The sequence below is a fragment of the Tuber melanosporum genome (genome assembly GCF_000151645.1).
Source record: "Tuber melanosporum whole genome shotgun sequence assembly, scaffold_33, strain Mel28".
Taxonomy (NCBI): domain Eukaryota; kingdom Fungi; phylum Ascomycota; class Pezizomycetes; order Pezizales; family Tuberaceae; genus Tuber; species Tuber melanosporum.
Window position 1 is genome coordinate 1 of NW_003299008.1, and position 14,639 is coordinate 14,639.

At 49.4% G+C, this 14,639-nt stretch overlaps 4 protein-coding genes; all 4 read left to right on the forward strand.

Annotated features, from left to right (window-relative positions):
• The first annotated feature begins 62 nt into the window (after nucleotides 1–62).
• On the forward strand, nucleotides 63–2,663 carry GSTUM_00007173001 (uncharacterized protein). XM_002839250.2 has 3 exons: nucleotides 63–467; nucleotides 786–1,132; nucleotides 1,204–2,663. The coding sequence occupies exons 1-3, from the start codon at nucleotides 301–303 to the stop codon at nucleotides 1,467–1,469; spliced, it is 780 nt and encodes a 259-aa protein (XP_002839296.1). The 5' UTR covers nucleotides 63–300; the 3' UTR covers nucleotides 1,470–2,663.
• A 248-nt stretch (nucleotides 2,664–2,911) lies between these two features.
• GSTUM_00007174001 (uncharacterized protein) lies at nucleotides 2,912–4,643 on the forward strand. XM_002839251.2 has 3 exons: nucleotides 2,912–3,192; nucleotides 3,272–3,602; nucleotides 3,663–4,643. The coding sequence occupies exons 1-3, from the start codon at nucleotides 3,070–3,072 to the stop codon at nucleotides 4,427–4,429; spliced, it is 1,221 nt and encodes a 406-aa protein (XP_002839297.1). The 5' UTR covers nucleotides 2,912–3,069; the 3' UTR covers nucleotides 4,430–4,643.
• A 3,551-nt stretch (nucleotides 4,644–8,194) lies between these two features.
• Nucleotides 8,195–12,022, forward strand: GSTUM_00007176001 (uncharacterized protein). XM_002839252.2 has 6 exons: nucleotides 8,195–9,368; nucleotides 9,601–9,738; nucleotides 9,798–10,055; nucleotides 10,115–11,023; nucleotides 11,101–11,436; nucleotides 11,504–12,022. The coding sequence occupies exons 1-6, from the start codon at nucleotides 8,373–8,375 to the stop codon at nucleotides 11,594–11,596; spliced, it is 2,730 nt and encodes a 909-aa protein (XP_002839298.1). The 5' UTR covers nucleotides 8,195–8,372; the 3' UTR covers nucleotides 11,597–12,022.
• A 196-nt stretch (nucleotides 12,023–12,218) lies between these two features.
• On the forward strand, nucleotides 12,219–14,639 carry GSTUM_00007177001 (uncharacterized protein). XM_002839253.2 has 4 exons: nucleotides 12,219–12,775; nucleotides 12,869–13,144; nucleotides 13,198–14,186; nucleotides 14,262–14,639. The coding sequence occupies exons 1-4, from the start codon at nucleotides 12,253–12,255 to the stop codon at nucleotides 14,448–14,450; spliced, it is 1,977 nt and encodes a 658-aa protein (XP_002839299.1). The 5' UTR covers nucleotides 12,219–12,252; the 3' UTR covers nucleotides 14,451–14,639.

Here is a 14,639-nt window from a genome sequence, read left to right on the forward strand (position 1 = left end):
AGGGCAACCGTACAGTAATGCGCATCGATTTAGCCTTGCCTTGTTTGTTCGTGCATGATGAGTCCCTATAATATGTTGGAGCTGTCCTAGTCCTTTACAGGCCATGACGACAAGCACTAATTATACGCAAAACGAAGCCTGATCACAATCCTACTGTCGCTGTTTCTTCCTTCCCCCTTCTTCCCACGTTCTACGAATTGCCATGTGTGGGTGATGTTCGTGGGTGAGGAGTAGAGATAAATTAATTTTCCGATTCGCTAATGTTGGCTTCTCGTCTATCTTGTTAGTCCACTACCAATCATGATGCAAATCCCACCTCAACCACTACCGACGGCAGCCCTCACGCCGGAGGCCGCACCGGATGTTCAGCGGAAGCAGGAGGAGGAACTGAGAGGTCAGAATGGAGGCTCCGGGAGGAAAGACTTTCCCTTGAAATTTTGCACGGTTTGTGCCAGTAATCAGAATCGGTTTGTTCTCCCTCTTGCTTTTCTCCATCTGTCCGATTCCATGAGGGGGATCCCCGACTTGATGATTCCTGTGGATGAATCCCTATGCCATGTAGAGTGGTGGTTATCTCGCTGTGCATCCAAGACCTCCCTCTTGCCCCCCATGTGCCCTCCCGTGCGCAAAAAAAAGTGGGGGGAGGCGTCAGATTGATCCTAGATCCTCGTACTATGTGCCGATAACCCCAAGCAACATACCCGATGGCAATATCTAGCAATGAACAGAAAATTCCTTAACATGCTCTGATAAACATGCTGAGAAAATATTGTGTGCGAAAACAGTTCCATGGAAGCCCACCTTGTTCTATCTCTCTCACAATACCCTGTAATCTCCTTCGGTACCGGCTCAGCAGTTCGTCTGCCGGGTCCATCAATCGACAAACCAAATATTTACGCCTTCAACTCCACGACCTATGATGAGATGTACAACTCCCTGAAAGAAAAAGATCCAAGACTCTACCATGCAAATGGCCTTTTGGGTATGCTAGATCGTAATCGCAGAATCAAGGGCTGTCCCGAGCGCTGGCAGGACTGGAAAGTTGGTGTTCCGAGGAAGGATGGGGTCGAAGATGGTGTTGTTGACGTGGTGGTTACTTGTGAAGAGCGATGTTGGGATATTGTTGTTGATGGTACCCCCCCCCCCACTTTCCCCCTCAACCGTTACATAAATTAATGCTTTTTCTCCTCCTTTTTGACATAGACTTGACAAATCGCAACTCTCCTCTCAACCGCTTAGTTCACATCATCAACGTCGATATAAAGGACAATCACGAAGAAGCCCTCGTTGGTGGGAAAGGCATTCTGGAACTCGCCAATATGCTATCTGAAGCTGCTAGAGAGGAGCGGGAAAAGGCAGGTCCGAACTTTGTCCGTGAGACAGTCGACGGGAAGGTTCCCGAGGTACTAGCAAAATGGCAAGAAAGGTTTCCCGGGTTACCGGCCTTGTGGACCGTGGGCTATTTCTGATCCAATTTGGGGACTAATGATGGGGCGATAAAATGGGGAGTTTGGGTTTGGGTTTGGGTTTTCTATTTATTTTTTTTCCCCTTCCGGGTTTTTAATGAAATCATGAGATTACATGAGATTAAGATGAAGTTTCAAATATATGATATGTAAGTATGGTTGTTAGCGCTATGTTTACTAGATTGGTTAGTTGCGCTAGCAGGGGAAGGTATGATACGGTACGTTCACGTTCAAGCTCAACATAACGGAATTCCACACTTTCACAGATAGACATTCATTTTTTATTTTATTAATCTATTTGTCAATTATTAACCGTTCAAGCATCAATATCTCCACGCGCTTCCGTGCGCACACATCGCGACATACAGTCGCAGAAAAATTCCACACTAATTCATTCATGCTTCATCCCCTTGAGCAACTTGTGGAAAGCGCTCTTAACACGGCCAAGGAGCCTTACAATTCCTCGTTTTCCCCCCTTCTTCGGATCCTCTACCTCCACCTCCTTTTCGTTGCCCTCAATGAGGGGATCCCTCTTGATAGGATCAGCCCCATCTGTGCCATCGATAGCAAGCGGAGCAGGACTACTACGCCCGGAAACCGGCGTCGAAGGACGTATAAGCGGTGGAATGAAGAGGGAAAATACGTGACGGCCTTCGGGCTGGGGCTGGAGCTGGAGCTGGGGCGGTTGAGGAGCCCTAAGTTCGTCTTCCCAGATGGCGAACGGTGTTGGCACAAAGACTTCTCGGCGGGCGATTGAGCGGTTGCTGGACATCTTAAGGTTTCTAAGGTGTGGTACTAGTGGAGGGTTATTTGGCTGGGGGATCCTTAATTTGGAGAGGACGGTAAAGATAGGAGTGAAAGTGGGGGGATAGCTGGTCGTGTGTATAAGGGAAGTGATGGTGATGTAGTGGTGGATATCGTGTGGAGGGAAATGTCTTCCCGCAAGAAGAATCAAGTTATGGCGTAGGTGTGGGTGATAATTACGAAGGCATAATGGTAGAGTTTTTGTGTAGGGCTGGATGGTGGACGTATTGGATATCATACCCTCATAGAGGAGGTTAATGGGTTTGATCGCAAGAATTGGGTGAAAATTAGGTTGCGGTATGATACCAGTACTCGATCGTTGGGGCCGGGTGTTTTTTGTTTTTTTTGATATTATTGTATCATATTGCAGAGCACACGAAAACCTTGGACTCATCCCCATCAGGATTTCAAACTCTCGTGAGTTCCTTATGATATTATCATACCTCAAACCAACACCTGAAGGCCGTACCCTTGGCGAGATATCACTCCTCCACTCTCTATCCCCCATCAAATCCACCGAGTGACAATTCTATGATTTAGTTACCCTGCCACACAGCCCCGTCTTGGCACATACGTAAGTCAAAACAGCGCCGTATCGAACCAGCTCTTTTTCTTTCCCTTCCATGTTCATCCCCCCTCCATCTACCTAAATCACATATTTTCCTACTCTACCCTACCATCTCCCTGCTATCAGGTTTTTTCTCTCAGCAACCCAAAATACACGCAGTTGATACTGTAACTACCATTGCCAGCAGAAGATTCATCCTTAAACAGCATAAAAAACAAGGGCGAAAAAATCATGCCCGCACCACCTCCACCACCACCCCTACCCAACTTCGGTGGAGGTCCCCCACCCCCTCCACCACCCCCACCGCCAGGGGGAGGCGGGCTTATCGGCCGACCAGCAAAAGGGGGAGATCGGGTATGGTCTCGTTTGTTAAATCTGTTTACAACGTCGGGAAGGATGGGGGGCTGATCTTGATCTGCGAAAATTTGAGCAGGGTGCACTTAACTCGGATATTACGAAGGGGATAAAACTGCGGAAAGCAGTTACAAATGATAGGAGTGCTCCAGCTGTTGCGGGTGCAGTTGGGGGTGGAGGGGGTGGAGGGAGGGTTGCGTCGTTGGGAGCTCCGCCAGTTCCGGGTGCGCCACCAATCCCAAGGGCCAGGGCTGGAAGTGATGGGGAGAGGGCGAGGAGCAATAGTGATGCGGGTGGGGGTAGCGGTGGAGGGGGGGGAGGTTTGGTTACGGCGGCGCCGCAGTTGGGGGGATTGTTTGCGGGTGGGATGCCGAGGCTGAAGAGTCGGTCGGGAGGCGTTGATACCGGAGGTTTGTTTTATGACTCTACCATAGCAGATAGGTAGCAGCTAATAGCTGGGGGTTTTATAGCGTCACGGGATTCTTCATACATTTCAGATTCAGAGAGTACGCCTCCAAGGTCTGCGCCCATTCCTCCACGAATGCCACCGATGCCACCTAGAGTGGGTTTACGACCGACGCCTGCTGCGCCAACCGGATCCGCACCAATAATTCCTTCCCAGGCGTCCCTCCGCAGACCTCCGCCCGCACCGATCAAGCGCCCGGTCTCTTCCATTCCCATCCGCGGGGCTCCCGGCTCCCCCAGCAGCCCGCCTTCAAGGGCCACACCTCCACCCCCGCCTCCATCATCACTAGTACCCTCCCGCCCACTCCCATTACGCAAAACCCCATCACCTACCTCACACACCCAAACCGATTCGCCACCCCCCAGCGCCCCTCCACCTCCACCAATCCCAGGCTCAGCACCTAGAGTCCTTCCCCCTGGCCCACCGCGTAGTAATCCACCCCCGCCACCTCTCCTCCCCGTCAACGGAAGCCCAAACCCAGCGTTAGCCGCCGCACGAAAGGTCTCCGCGACGCTCGGTGCCCACCCACCTGCCCCTCCACCACCCCCCCCGTCGGCAGCGCGACAATCACAGCCACTTCCACAACAGCGAGATTTTATGGACTCGAGCAAGTTCACCCTTACCAAGAAGAAGATGGAAATCAATGACTCGAGATGGAAGTTTAAGCGCGAGGAGGACTTGCCAGAACCGAGGCCTTTTACGGGAGTTAGGAAGGTGTATCGGAGTGGGAGGGGGAGCAGCGTTCCGCTAGATTTTGAGAGTTTGGAGTAGAGAACTGTTTTTTTTTTTTGGGGGGGGGCGAGTGGTTTAGGATTGGGTAAGACTAGATTGGGCGGGTCAAGCTTTGTTGGTTGTTGGTAAGGTCAGGCCGGTTAGTCAGTGTTTCCCTTCTCTCTGCTAGTTTGTCTGTTTGTCTGTCTGTTATTTGTCTACAAACTGTACCTCGGTGTAGGTAGTGGGGTGGAATATCAAACATTTTTACCACTAGCAGGAGTGTTGCCAAGTAGCGCAGTGTTTGTTCCTCCCGATATACATGTTGTGGGGGAACACTGAAATTCGAGTGATAACATATGACCAAATTGGAGCTATACCATCTTAATCAATCCTCGTTAAGTTAGCGTAGATAATTAGCTACCATAATATTATGTATGATGCCCAACTCCGCATTACAACGCATCTGCACAGCCACTTTTTGCCTCCCTCGTACTGGGGTCACGGAACAGAATGGAATAGACTAGGAATAGGAATTTGGTCTTCCTTTTTCCCTTTCTCCGGATATTTCTTTTTTCTGTGTGCGCTGCAGGTGGCGCACCCAAGTATTCGGAACCCCTTCGAAGTCCTGGGGTGGCAGAATGTATGGTGCTTGCTCTCCACCTCTTGCTCCCCGGTGTTCTTACCCCGTGCACCATGTGTATGGAGGGATGTTTGGTCCGCTCATGCCTCTTACGTAGCTGGACTGGAAGAGCATCGGCCACGGCGGCGGTACCCTGCACTTGCGAGGGGGTCCAAACTGGAGTTTCGTGTTGGAAAATGTGATTACTCGTCCGACGTGAAGATTTAATGTCATTATTTCCTCACTGGAAGTTTCCCTCCCATATTTGCACTCGGGTGTTCTACCAGAGACGGAGATAATCACCGGGCTATACTGGTCGTTTGTTCGTTTTGGCGCTCTCATAGGTGAGGCACTGTATATTGGATTGCATTAGGTGATCCAGAAGGATCGAACCCTCCGTTCCCAATCACGCCTCTCCGACAAAGTCACAAAGCATCACTCGCCAAATCCCCTCACCCCACTTTTGAGAGCAACCCGGATGCACAACCCGAATGAAGCTAACCTTGAAGCTTACTCCCGTCATCAACATATTCCCCCACCCCGCCAATAACGTTCCGGTATCACGCCCATCAATGACGTCCGCGGCCGATCATCCCGGGGGGTTCGGGGTAGACAACGGGTGATCCGGTAAGTTTGCATCGGGAAATTGTGTTGTTTTTATTTTTATTTTTATTTTATTTTATTTTCCCAGCTTGGGTCCCGGATTGGTTGGGATTACATGCTGTGTTACGATGCGGGTCGTTGCGGGAAATGTTTTGGACTCTAAATCTGGGTGGGGTGGGAGGGAGATTGGGGTAGGCGGAGCGGGTGATGGATGATAATACGGTATTGTGATTTCTCCTGCTTCCTTTTTTTTTTTTTTTTTTTTTTTTGGTTGAAGGGGCTGTGATGGAATTTGTTTAGGCACTTGGGTTGTTTTGTTTATTAAATTTTGAGGTTCATTTTTGTTTGTTTGGTTGGTTATGGACTTTCGTTGGGTGATTGGAAGGAAGGTATCATAGGTCCTCGTGATGATCTTCCCTGGTTCGGAGGTTCGTGTGCGGTCTCGTTGGGTCGGTACGGTAGTTAATTAGGCTGGAGGACGGGTTTATCATAATAGTATTATTATCATAACTCGTTTATGCCTAACAAATCCCGCTTCAACAGGAATGCGCTATGATACATAAATGGTTTGTTTCATGCCATTCACCCAGCACGTGGTGAGGCGATATTTCTCGGCAAAATGCGAGGTACAGTACAGTACAAGTACTATCCGTTTTATGGGGAGTGATGCCTTTTTTTTTTTCAACTTTATTTCATTGACACCACCACCACCACCAACCACTTCCCGTCCCTCTTCCTCCTTCCCGCAGGGCGTAAAGTACATCGAGTGATGTTTCGTGTATTTGTTTGACTGTTCACAATTTCTTGGCGATGCTGGGAATCCCTTCTGTTTCGAAGGCGGGGAAAAAAAGAGAAGGGAAAAAGAAAGAAAAGAAAGAAAAAGAAAAAGAAAAAAAAAAACTCCAGGGTTCTGTGCAGCAAGGGGGAGGGGGAGGAGGAAAAGCGGCAACTTCACGCGCGCTTATAATACGGTACCGGTACTGTACGGTGATACCTCACCGATCATACGAAATGAGAGATTAACATTTATTGCAACTTTGATACTATTGGAGGAGTTTTGCCTTTTCTCCCTTTCCCTTTCCTGCTCTTCTCGCACACGCACACACACAACAGCCCTCGTGTTACCTCCATTTCTCCAGGTTTGGGTGAGGCTCTCGTTTGCATGCGTGCCTGCATGAGTAATGTGTTTGTATTGCCTTAATATTGGATGGGTTTGTGAGGTTACCGGTAGTTTGAGGATTGTGATAATGGTATGATAGGTAGGTAAGGTATTATTACCCTACAGTGCCGGTAGGCGCGAGTACGAGTGCAAGTACAGTAAGAGTGCTTTGGGCTCGAAGTCGAATCATCTTGATGATGCCATGAACCGAACCGGTTAGGGCCGTCGTCTCAGTTCGTGTTTTCTCTTTTTGGGGATCCTAGAGTTGATCGCCTCACCCCTTTTCTCTTTGTGCTGTGCTGTGCTGTGCTGTGCTCTGTGTAGTTGTGTTTTTAGCTTCAAGGTTTAGTTGATATTACTTGCTTGCCTGCTACCGTATCATACCTGGGGGGATACTTTGAGACTTGAGTCGGTTCAAGTCACGTCGCAAAGGATCTAAGCCGAAATCGGGGGCCGAGTTGCAAGTACCCATACTCGAGTACTCGTACTTGCACAATGCATAAGCACCTGTATCCCTGAAGTATCTGCCTACGAGTACTGTACTCGAGTATCCTTGTCTTCCATTTTCATTTTTCATTCTTTTCCAGAAGGAAGGAAGGGAAAGGAAAAGGCAAACCTCTCGACCCGTGAAATCTTGGCTCATCGGGGACTCCTGATGAGGTTCTGCCATTCATCAACCATACCGGTACCATATTCTCATTTCCCTACCGGTGGTGTTCGTTGTTTTTGTCTCTCTTCTCCCCCTCCTTCTTGTTCTCGGCTCACCCCTGATATACAGGCCCTCTTTTCTATTATTTTCGTGAGAGGCTGAAAAGAGCTCATCTGGAGGGACTACCGTGGCTACATTCTCGCTTCCTATTAGTCACTCATCTACGGTATTCGGGGATTGTGGGAAGGAAGGATACTTTCTTGATTTGTGCGATTAGTTCTTGGTCGCTCTCCCCCTTATTTTCCTTTTCCTTTTCCTTTTCCTTTTCCTTTTCCTTTTCCTTTTCCCTTTCCCTTTCCTTTCCTTTTCCTTTCCTTTTTTTTGCCCTTCGCACGCACCGGGAAAGTGGAAAAGCAGCAGCTCTGCTCCGCTTCGTCGTTTACACTGAGAAAACAACTCTCCGGAGCTTATTCTCTTTCCTCTCCTTCTCCATCCACGAGCTTTCGTGCCACACACACCACCACCCCTTTTCTGGCGGGTGAGGATATTTTAGGGAAAAGCAAATATTGCATTGGCTCGTACACGTCAACGGAAAACGATTTTTTGGAAGGGGGTGAAAAAGAAAAAGTGAAGCCAAGAGGTGTTCATAGGTTGGGGCCAACGACCGCCATAACGAGGACTCGAAACGAATCACACGACTTGGATCATAAGGGGCGCGCGGATAAATATTTGGGGTCAGCTTGGAGAAGAAGTTCTTTTTTTTTTTTTTTTAAAAAAAAAAAGTTTATATATCCTGGGAGGAGGGGTTCCGTTGCAACAAAGCTTTCATCTTAAAAGGACAAACTTGAGAGGATCAGCGTTCGAGTCAAGATCCGGGGTCGAATCTCTTACTTTTGTTAGGGCTTTTGTTTTCCTTTGTTCAACAAGGAGGGGCGAGAATATACTGGGACCAACCTCTTTTCACACGGCCATGAGCATCAACGGTAATATCCCACGCTCGGCGCTTTCACCTGTTTCCGTAGCTGGCAGCGATTGGTCTGGAATATCAGGGTACCAGAAGAGAACCTCTGATCAACAATACGGGGGACCACCACCTCGCAGCGGTTCACTTGCAAGCGGCGAGGGTATGGGGCCTCCGGGACAGCGCCAGAATGTCTCACCACCATCATCGATAGCTCGATCTTCGGATGGAACTGGCCTATACGCTCAAAGTGATGCCTCGTCCCTCAAGGATATTATTCACGACGAGGAAGTCGCCGCTCACCATTCCGCCTTGAGGAAACTTTTACAACCATATCTATCACAGTCCGGCGATTCCCGACCTAATAAGGCCCGCGACAAGCTTCTTCGGCTAAGCGTGGTCCAATTCCGGGAACTTAGTACCGATGTTTACGATGAGCTTCAACGACGGGAAGGGGTGGACGCGAGTTCTGGTCCTAACGACAAATATCCGCCCTACTTGCTACCAAAAGAAAAGTTCCATCCGAAGAGAAACCAGGCTCGGCAGAAGCTCAGCTCGCTCGCTGCCACAAGGTTCCGGGATTTGGCTACGGACGTGTTTTTTGAACTGGAGAAGAGATATCCGAAATATGCTACGGAGCTTACAAGGGAGAGGAGTCCCACGAACAGTGTGGATGGTAGGGGAATGGCGCCTCCGGGGAGACTCGGGAGCCCTGGTCCGGGAAGGATTGGGAGCACTGGCCCTTCGGGAAGGATGGGATCACCGGGTCCTGGTCAGATGCGTGGACCTCCGGGAAGTGCTCCCGGCCCTTACGGACCGGGTCCGAATGGCTTGCCTAGGATGGGGCCAGGTGGGCCTTCTCGGAATGGCCTACCAGGTGGACTAGGACCTCCCGGAATGGAGGGGGGTGGCTCGCCTAATAGAGGAGATGCTCCTAGCTCCTTTGGAAGACCATTGCCCAAGACATTCCAACCCGGCACTGTTATTCCGAATAAGAGTACCATGGTCGAGGACGATGATGACGATGATGATGATGAAGGGGGTGCTTTCGGATTAGAAGACCCAAGCCGTAAACCTAATGGTAATAGAAGCGGACCGGCTAGCCCGGGGGTCCGCAGAGGCAGTGATAGAAGTTTGGGCAGTATGGGCAGTGTGGTTAATGGTGGAAGTAGTGAAGTATGTTTATCCTCACGCATATCACGGGATGTAGGACTAATTTATAATTCTTATTTCTTAGGTTGACAAGAAACTTATCGCCGAGTATCAAGGCAAGGTTGAAATACTTCATGATAAGATTGTAGGACTTGAGGGTAGCTTGGAAGATAGGGATCAGGAAATTGCCAAGCTGAAGGATGAACAGAGGCGGAAAGAGAGTGTGAGTTGTCCTCGGGTACCGAGTGCAGTAGGAAAATTGAGTTTGACGGTGGGATGTAGGGCCACAATCGGGACAGGCAGGAATGGGAGAACCTTAAACGAGATCTCGAGGAGAAACTCACAAATGCCGAAAATCTTAATCAGAATATCCAGAACGAACTTTCGAGCGTAAAGGCTGAAAAATCTGCCAATGAGAGGAGTTTGAAGGATCAGTCGGAGGATTCGCGGCAAACGGTTGGCGGCGCCTCGGATATGAAGTACGAAGATCTGTTGAAGCAACATGGGGAGCTGAAGACGGAATTACGAGAGCAAGAAGAGGTATTTGGTGTTTGGCCAACAAGTGTGTATTGGACTGTGGTGCTGATGGATTTTCATAGGTCACTGAAGAAGTTCGTCGCGAGGCTATGGAGTTCTTGAGTCAGATGAAGTCAATTTCGGAGCGGGCGGATCACTCTTTCGAGCGAGAAGAGAAACTGACTTTGGAAATTGGAAAGCTTCAGGATGAGCTTAAAGAATGGAAGGCTCGATATGCCCGCACTAAGGCTACTCTTAGGAGTCTTAGAACATCCTCCATGGGGCTGGCCTTGCAATCACCAACTTCCCTCATTTCTAAGGAAGGGGGCCTCTCGGATCCTGATGGTCTCGTAAAGGATGTTCACGTTACTCGGTTCCAGATCTCAATTGATGAGCTCCTACGAACCGCTAGAGGTGCCAACTATTCGCAAACGTTGGAGTATGTTAAGGCGGTGGTCATGGCAACTAGGTCGATTACGGAGGATATCGATGAGTCCAAGACACATAATGATGATAGGCTCAAGTTGAAGTCTAGGGTTTCGGCCACCGCAAATAACTTGACCACTGCGGCCAAGAATCATGCAACTGGCGGAGGATTGTCACCTGTATCTTTGGTTGACGCTGCGGCAAGTCATTTGACCGCAAGCATTGTGGAGTTGATCAAGATTGTTAAGATCCGGCCTACGCCACAGGGTGACTTGGAAGATGATGGGGAAGATTTGATCATTTCTCCTGCTTCAGCATATGAAGTGGACCGTGCGGTTAGTGTCGGACTGGTGGCTCAAAAGACGAATGGGGCTGCAAAGGGACAACCGGGTTCTAGACTTAGCGGAGATAGTGTCTATAGTCCTTTGAGTTCTCCAGAGCACTCGCGAGATAGAAGTAGAAACGGGTCTTCGGGGGGAAAGGACCAATGGGGATCCACACTGAGCCCGGCTCGATCCCCAGCTTTTACGGGCAGAACCGTGGGAAGCAACTTCGAGGAGCTTAGGGTGGGTTCTGGCTCCTTTCCCCTTCCACCTTCCTTCACTGCATGGCGCTGATGACTTCTGTATTTAATTTGTAATAGATACTCCTGGAGACTCAGATGGTGGGGATTGTAGAATCGATTCAGTTGCTGCTTACATCAATTAGGGCTGGTGACGACATGCAAACCCTAAGAAAGCATGTGGACAATATCACCCCCGTTGTGTGGAAGGTGCTACAAAGCACGGAGAATTCCATGCAGGAGCCCGGCAATGGAACGTTGATTGGCCGTGAAGGTTGGATTGTGGCGAATTTGAGCAAGTGTCTCCAGAGCATGAGCGAGATGTCAAATGAAGGGGAGCCAATCGACGGCCCAGCAGACAAGGAATTCAGGGGGCGTTTAGCATCCCTGGCATTTGATTTGGTTAGAGAAACCAAGGTTTGCTTTTTCCCACCCTTGATAATTTGTCACTTTTATTTCACATGGGGCTGACGGAGTTACTCAGGAACTCATTCGAACCGTTGAGGATATTAACAGCCAGAGTCGTGGTGGGGCCCAAATGATGAACCAGATCATGAGCGACGATAGCTTACGTTGATGGCAATGATGTCGGAGTGACTACCTTTTTTTATATGATACTATTAGTTTATTACTGGGTTATTTCGTTTCTCGTTGTTTCTTATCTGCACCATCTACGAGGAAGACAATATCCTTGTTTTTTCTTTCCCTTTCCCTATTCATATATTTTCATTTCTATTATGGGCGCCAATAGACAATGATACGGACGGTTGGGGGGAGTGTGAGTACATAAGTTGTAGTGAGGCCTTTTTTCTTCATGTATTATTTCGTGTTGGGCGCTCATTTCTTCGTTTCTTGGAGAGGAGTTTAGGTTTTCTCTTGAAATTGTTTTCCCGTTTCTGTTAGATCTGTTTTAGTATCCTCTTGTTTTATTTTTCTATGCTGTTGAATCAAAAGTACGATATGATACGATGACCGAGCTGTATGTGTCCGAAATTGGTTTTTTCTATTATTGCGATTAGAATTGGCTGAGTTAGGAAGTTGGGTCCATAGGAAGTATTGATATGACCTAAAACAATGCGCCAAGTCCTCTGTCACCTAAAACGCATTAGTTTTTTTTTTTACAACCGGGTAACCGTTGTGGAGCTTTTAGCGAGCAACTCGCGGCCGCAACTCAAAAGTTAGACTCACCACCCTTAGATATTTCGAAAACTCCCCCCCCCATAAAACCTCAAAATGGAGGAATCCCTATCTATCGAAGAAACAAATAAGATCCGTCTCTCCCTCGGTCTCAAGCCGTTAAGAGTCGACACAGATGCCCCCGCCACCTCAGGCAAGCCCGAGGACAGCGTGCCCGACAATAGCGTTGAAGCCCAGGAACGCCGCGCCGTCGACAACTGGAAGAGGCACCAAGATGACATCGACAAAGAAATTGCTCGTAAGGCCCGGATAGAAGGAATAAAGAAGGCGCGCGATGCGGAGAAGCGGTTCGCGAAGCTGGAGGGCAAGGGGTTGGGCGAGGCTGATGAGAACGAGGAGGATACAACGACATGGGTGCGTAAGATGAAGAAGCGGCAGAAGAAGCTTGCGGAGAGGATGGCGAGGGAGATGGAGGAGGAGTTACAGCGTGCCGCGGCCGAGAGGAGTGAGTATACGGCCGAGGACTTGACGGGAGTGAGGGTCGGTCATGATTTGGGTGAATTGGATGGGGAGGGGATGGTTCTTACGTTGAAGGATACTACTATTGAGGAGAATGAGGGTTTGTTTATTTATCTATTTTTTTCCCCTCCCGTCTGCTTTTTATTTTGGGGAGTTGGTTGCTAATTTTGCGGTGGTGGTGGTGGTTGTTTAGAGGAGGGCGACGAATTGATTTCTACGGATCTTGCGGAACGAGAGAGACTCAAGGAACGGCTTGATCTCAAGAAGAAGAAACCGACATATAATGCTTACGAGGATGAGAGTGAAGACGGGGAGAAGCGGATATTGGCTCAGTATGATGAGGAGATTGACGGGAAGAAAAAGAAGAGGTTTGTTCTCGATGGCACTGGGAGCGCTAGCAACGTCGATGCTCATCGTAGGGAAGTCGCGGAAAAGCTCAAATCAATAGCTGTTACTCTAGACCCTATCAGTATGTCCCCCTATAACCTAATCACTACTTCTGTGTTACTAACCATCTTATAGAGTCCGAGGCTTCCTCCGACTATGTAGATCCCGCCACGCTTAAGATCCGCAAGCCGAAAAAGATGAAGGCTCGAGCCACTCGGAAGAGATCCGAGGATGATGATGACACTTTGGCACCTCCTCCCGAAGCTCCGATGGAGGACTCGATGGAGGTTGACTCCGGCTCAGCCCCAGCACAACCAAAGCCCAAGCGAGTATTTGAGGAGACTTCATTCGTGGATGACGATGACTTACAGAGTGCTCTAGCAGCGCAACGCAGGACGGCGCTCAAGAAACGAAAGATGTTAAAACCGGATGACCTTGCTCGTCAGCTTCGTGAGGAGTCTGCTGCCGCCGCTACTCCGGGCGCAGACAGCCCAATAAGAGAAGATGATGGCGAAGGAGAACCAGGTTTAGTGATCGATGAAACCTCCGAATTCGTGGCTACCCTCCGAGCGCCGGTCGTCCCGGAACGAAGGTCCCGTTCCGGCGCGCCCGCTCATTCTCCTCCAGCCACTTCAATGGCAGAGGGAGAGGATGAAGATGAAGATGAAGACGGACCGGAAGAAATGGACGTAGACATCAAACCGGAGATGAAGCCGGATTCCGAAACCGGAGAAATCTCATCGACTGGTCTCGCCCAGGAAACCACCATAACCCATGGCGTCGGTGCAACACTGGCGATGCTCCACCAGCGCGGTCTCCTGACCCGCGACTCGGAATCCGACGTCAAGATTAACCTCCAACGTGACCGGGAGAAGTTTCGCACGGCGAAGCGCCTGCGCGAGTTGGAAGCCGAGGAGAAAGCCAAATCCCAGCGCTTGCGTGACAGACAGAGTGGGAAATTCGACCGCATGAGCGCGAGAGAACGTGAGGAGCACGCAAGATGGGAAAACAAGCAGAGGGATCTGCAAGAAGCGAAGGAGATGGCGGCGAGGTTTAAGGAATACAAGCCCGATGTCAAACTTAGCTACAAGGACGAGTTCGGCCGGGAGATGTCGCAGAAGGAGGTTTGTATATACCATTTCCCCTACTGGCATGATGGAAATGTGAGACTAATTTATTAATTGGGTGGGTGTATATAGGCATTCAAGCACCTCTCCCACCAGTTCCATGGAAAAGGTAGTGGAAAGGCAAAGACGGAGAAGAGGCTCAAGAAGATTGAGGATGAGAAGAAGCGCGAGGCGGCTAGCAGTCTTAATGCTTCGGCTACAGAGAATGCGGTGCAGAGTGCTGCAAAGAAGAGCAAGCAAGCTGGCGTTAGGCTTATGTAATGAGTTTGGAATTCAGGCATGAGATGTCACTCGGGGGTGGTGGTGGGGAAATTTGTTTTCGGAGCGGGAATTTGTCGATGTGGCCTTTTTCTTGCTTGCATAGTGGAAGGGAAGTTGTGGGAGCTGTGTATCACTAGTCAGTAGAGAAGACCTGAGCGCCATTGATTGATCTAGAAGTTGTCGGTTTTA

Excerpts from the sequence above, each read along its gene's own strand:
- GSTUM_00007173001 (XM_002839250.2), top strand. The coding sequence starts at position 301 with ATGATGCAAATCCCACCTCAACCACTACCGACGGCAGCCCTCACGCCG. Across the intron at positions 468-785 it reads TGTGCCAGTAATCAGAATCG|TTCCATGGAAGCCCACCTTG; the intron begins GTTTGTTCTCCC and ends GTGCGAAAACAG. Across the intron at positions 1,133-1,203 it reads TTGGGATATTGTTGTTGATG|ACTTGACAAATCGCAACTCT; the intron begins GTACCCCCCCCC and ends TTTTTGACATAG.
- GSTUM_00007174001 (XM_002839251.2), top strand. The coding sequence starts at position 3,070 with ATGCCCGCACCACCTCCACCACCACCCCTACCCAACTTCGGTGGAGGT. Across the intron at positions 3,193-3,271 it reads CAGCAAAAGGGGGAGATCGG|GGTGCACTTAACTCGGATAT; the intron begins GTATGGTCTCGT and ends AAATTTGAGCAG. Across the intron at positions 3,603-3,662 it reads GGGAGGCGTTGATACCGGAG|CGTCACGGGATTCTTCATAC; the intron begins GTTTGTTTTATG and ends GGGGTTTTATAG.
- GSTUM_00007176001 (XM_002839252.2), top strand. The coding sequence starts at position 8,373 with ATGAGCATCAACGGTAATATCCCACGCTCGGCGCTTTCACCTGTTTCC. Across the intron at positions 9,369-9,600 it reads TTCCGAATAAGAGTACCATG|GTTGACAAGAAACTTATCGC; the intron begins GTCGAGGACGAT and ends CTTATTTCTTAG. Across the intron at positions 11,024-11,100 it reads GCAACTTCGAGGAGCTTAGG|ATACTCCTGGAGACTCAGAT; the intron begins GTGGGTTCTGGC and ends AATTTGTAATAG.
- GSTUM_00007177001 (XM_002839253.2), top strand. The coding sequence starts at position 12,253 with ATGGAGGAATCCCTATCTATCGAAGAAACAAATAAGATCCGTCTCTCC. Across the intron at positions 12,776-12,868 it reads TACTATTGAGGAGAATGAGG|AGGAGGGCGACGAATTGATT; the intron begins GTTTGTTTATTT and ends GTGGTTGTTTAG. Across the intron at positions 14,187-14,261 it reads GGGAGATGTCGCAGAAGGAG|GCATTCAAGCACCTCTCCCA; the intron begins GTTTGTATATAC and ends GGGTGTATATAG.